This window comes from Maylandia zebra, linkage group LG6, assembly GCF_041146795.1.
Source record: "Maylandia zebra isolate NMK-2024a linkage group LG6, Mzebra_GT3a, whole genome shotgun sequence".
Taxonomy (NCBI): domain Eukaryota; kingdom Metazoa; phylum Chordata; class Actinopteri; order Cichliformes; family Cichlidae; genus Maylandia; species Maylandia zebra.
Window position 1 is genome coordinate 22,471,788 of NC_135172.1, and position 3,835 is coordinate 22,475,622.

At 47.4% G+C, this 3,835-nt stretch overlaps 1 protein-coding gene across 1 annotated transcript; it reads right to left on the reverse strand.

Moving 5' to 3' along the window:
* Nucleotides 1–200: 200 nt before the first annotated feature.
* On the reverse strand, nt 201–3,727 carry LOC143418997 (uncharacterized). The gene is made up of 2 exons (XM_076884870.1): nt 1,602–3,727; nt 201–1,008 (listed from the first exon to the last, which is right to left on the reverse strand). Exons 1-2 carry the CDS (start codon nt 2,638–2,640, stop codon nt 971–973), a joined length of 1,077 nt encoding a protein of 358 aa, XP_076740985.1. The 5' UTR covers nt 2,641–3,727; the 3' UTR covers nt 201–970.
* Nucleotides 3,728–3,835: the final 108 nt, after the last annotated feature.

A 3,835-nucleotide genomic window follows, 5' to 3' on the forward strand; every position in this document is an offset into this window, starting at 1 on the left:
AGGAACAAGGATTTGGTAGTACGCCTCACAGGTGTTGGAATCCACCCCCCTGCGGACCAGAACACCCTCCAACAACTCCAGCCGTGACCATTGTTTCATGTAGTTTAAGACTGCAGTAGGCTCCTGGCGTCTTTCCTCCCCAGATGGCATCTTTCCTCGGGCCATGTAGTATCTCACACTATGCAGCGTGGGGTCCTGCTCTTGTAAGCCTTGCCAGCATCCTGGATCCCAATCGATGTTCACAGCCTGAACCCATGCTTTTTCGTCCACACTCTGTGGAGGCACCAAATCCTGGGGTTGCACCTGCAATGGCATTCTAGACAGAACATCAGCATTCACATTTTCCTGGCCAGGCCGATACTTAATATCAAATTGATAATTTGCGAGCTGGGCTACCCACCGTTGTTCCACTGCGCCCACTTTTGCAGTCGATAAATGGACCAATGGATTATTATCAGTATAAACTGTGAACAGAGACCCCCATAGATAATCTTTAAATTTCTCAGTCACCGCCCACTTCAAAGCGAGCAGCTCCAGTTTAAAGGAGCTATAGTTTGCATCATCCCTTTCGGCGGGTGCTAAGCTTCTGCTAGCATAGGCTATCACACATTCCTTCCCATCTTGTACTTGAGACAGTACTGCACCAAGGCCCACTTTACTGGCATCCGTATAAAGCCGGAAGGGTAATCTGAAATCAGCAAAAGCTAAAATAGGAGCCTCGAGCAATTTCTGCTTCAGAAGATCAAAGGACTGCTGACAATCCTCATCCCAATTTATGGGGATATTCTGTTTTTTATTCTTCGGTACTCCCACTAGCAGCGAGTTAAGAGGCCTAGCAACACCCGCAAACCCTGCAATGAACCGCCGATAATAACCGGCAAAGCCCAAGAAGGAACGCACCTGATGAATAGTCTGCGGGGCCGGCCACTTCTGTACAGCGGCAATCTTATCAGGGTCCGGAGCCACACCCTCACTGTTCACCAGGTGACCCAGGAACTTCACCTGTTGCTGGAAAAGAACACATTTATCAGGTCGCAACTTCAGCCCATAGCTCTTCAATCTTGCAAACACTGCCTGCAGATGTTCTAGGTGGCTGTCAAAATCCGGTGAATATACTATCACATCATCCAGATAGACAAAAGCGGACTCTGTGATTTGACTTCCCAAACAACTCTGCATCAACCTTTGAAATGTTGCTGGAGCATTACACAATCCAAAAGGCATTCTTTCAAACTCATACAAGCCAAAAGGAGTACAAAATGCAGTTTTTTCCCTGTCAGCTTCAGAAACTTTCACTTGCCAATACCCACTTGCTAGATCAAGGGTGGAGTAGTATTTTGATTTAGTCAGCATCGTCAAGGTCTCTTCAATTCTAGGTAATGGATGGGCGTCTTTATGTGTCACTGCATTCAACTTGCGGTAATCCACACAAAATCTCAATTCCCCATTCTTTTTCCTTACCAGGACAATGGGTGCTGCCCAGGGACTTGTACTCTCTCGCACCACCCCTGATCGAATCATATTATTCAGCAATTCTCGCACTTCCTGATACATTTTAGGGGGGATTGGCCTATACCGCTCTCTAATAGGAGGTGCCATACCTGTCGGAATAGAGTGCGTAATTACATCTGTGTGGCCATAATCCTCTTCGTCGGCAGCAAACACATCGCCCCACTTCCTCAAGAGACCATTTAACTTTTCCTGCTCCTCCATAGATAGATTCGACCGCCCTTGTGTCATAACTTCAATGTGAGGAGCTTTACCAGATGGTTCCGAGCTCACCTGGGATACGCCCACTTCAACGATGCCTGGCCTGGTTTGCTCAAACGTGACTTCAAAAGGTTCCTGAATGTCGACATTTTCCGTGGAGAATGTAGCCAGGGCCTCATAACGTCGTAACGTAATAGGAAAAGGATTGAGATTCCTTACTTTGATAGGGACCCGGCCTCTATAGACAGTTCCTAGCGATCGAGCAACGGCAACTGTACTAGGCCCTTCCAATGGCTCCACCAAGATACATTGTCCTTTCCTCAGTGTCTGTGGGGCCCTAGCCCAAATCACCTGCTCACTGTGTTCAGGGATCTTCACCGGGTGGCGGTAAGCGGGTCGCAGGGTCCCTACTTGTGGTACGGGGACAGCTGCCTGAATTCTTTGACAGTCCTGAAAAGCAGATGCCCACGCTTGTTGAGCGTCTACAGTCGAGCCAACAGGCCAGGTCTGGGTCTGCGTCTGAGGTTTCAAAAAAAACACATCCCAACATGGAACGATGATGTTCATACCTAATATAGGTAATGCATTAGAATTATTGGGGTCGTCCTTTGAAATCACAATTCCCATATCTTTTAGGGTAATGTCTCCCACCTGTACTTCAGCTAACACATAGCCCACGTAAGGAATAGCCAATCCATTCGCGGCCTTCAGCTTTAGCCAATTAAGATCACTCTCTTTCCCCGGCTCCTGTTCACCAAACAATCTCCTAAAACAGGCTTGTGGCATTAATGTTACATTAGACCCAGTATCCAGCAAAAATGTCACTTCTTTACCATCAATGAATACTTCTACTTGACGGCATGCCCCTAAAAATTGAGGGTGGTTTAACTGAGTTGGACCACTATCATCCTTTCCAATCACCTGGCCCATAGCGACTGGATTTACTCGTTTAAAGCCATCTGAGATGAAGTGCCCCGACACTCTCTTGCCATGTGTCCACTAACTCCACACCTACTACAAATAGGCTGCCCATGCTCATCCCACTTGTGCCGTGGTCGCTCCACTAACCGTGGGGTTTGCCTTGTCACCGGGGGTGGCTCGGACACTTCAACACCTCCCCTATATTGAGGGGAACTAAGGTTCCACCTTTCTCGCTCACCTCTAGGAGCTGAAAACGTCCGTGGCATTGGTGCTGGTCGGACAAATTCCCTCAGCTCCTCCTGAAGAGTATTTTTGAGATCCATAATTTGCTCCTTCATTTCTGCAAGGATCTCCACTTTAAACTTATCTCTCCAATTCAGAGTATCCTGCCACTTTAAATCCCCTCTTACTACAGCACAAGCGGAGTCCTCATGTACACCATACAGCGCATCCGCTTCCAATTGCAGAGCCTCTTTACGCACCTGTTCAAATGAGAGGTCAGGATCGTGCCTTAATAAACGCCGCAGATCACGCTGTATCTCACCCTCCCTAAGACCCAAGACAAACTGATCACGCAGGTGCAGGTCAGCCCGCCGAAACCCTTGTGGCTCTTTTGTCTGCAGGCGATGGCCCAACTCCCTTAAGCGTAACGTGAACTTTCTAATAGGCTCTTCTGTCCTTTGTCTACATTCATAAAACATGGCACGCAGGGTACCCACGGCTGTTTTGTCCCCATACAGTTCTTTAAGCTGAAGAAAGATTTTATCTGGCGTATCCCGCTCCGCTTGTTCCAGAATAAGAATTTCACGTCGTGATTCTCCTCCTAATGCACTCAATACAAAATCACATTGCTGTTCTATCGACCACTTTTGAGCACGGAGCATTGCGCTAATTTGACTCTCCCAATCTTCATAATTCGTATTAAGCCCACAAAATTTTGGTACCCAGGGCGCACCGATAAAAAATGGTGACGCCATATTCCTGGTTTCAGATAACTCATCCGCCATATTAATCAGTCTAAGGCAGGTAGGTTTGTATACTGGTCACAAATCCTGTCGACAAACGCCAAATGTTACGGGAGGTCTGTTAAGAGAGCCTCCATGCAAAAAGAATAGGAATTCTAGTAAGGACCAGCAACAAACCACCACGCACACACTGCAATGGGTTACACAAAATTTATTCGTTCTTCCTCTAGGCAAACTAC

Bases quoted from the DNA above. Each gene is read 5' to 3' on its own strand.
- LOC143418997 (XM_076884870.1), bottom strand. From the start codon at position 2,640: ATGGGCCAGGTGATTGGAAAGGATGATAGTGGTCCAACTCAGTTAAAC. The intron at 1,009-1,601 runs GTATGGCACCTC...GTTCTTTTCCAG, and splicing joins TACGCACTCTATTCCGACAG to CAACAGGTGAAGTTCCTGGG.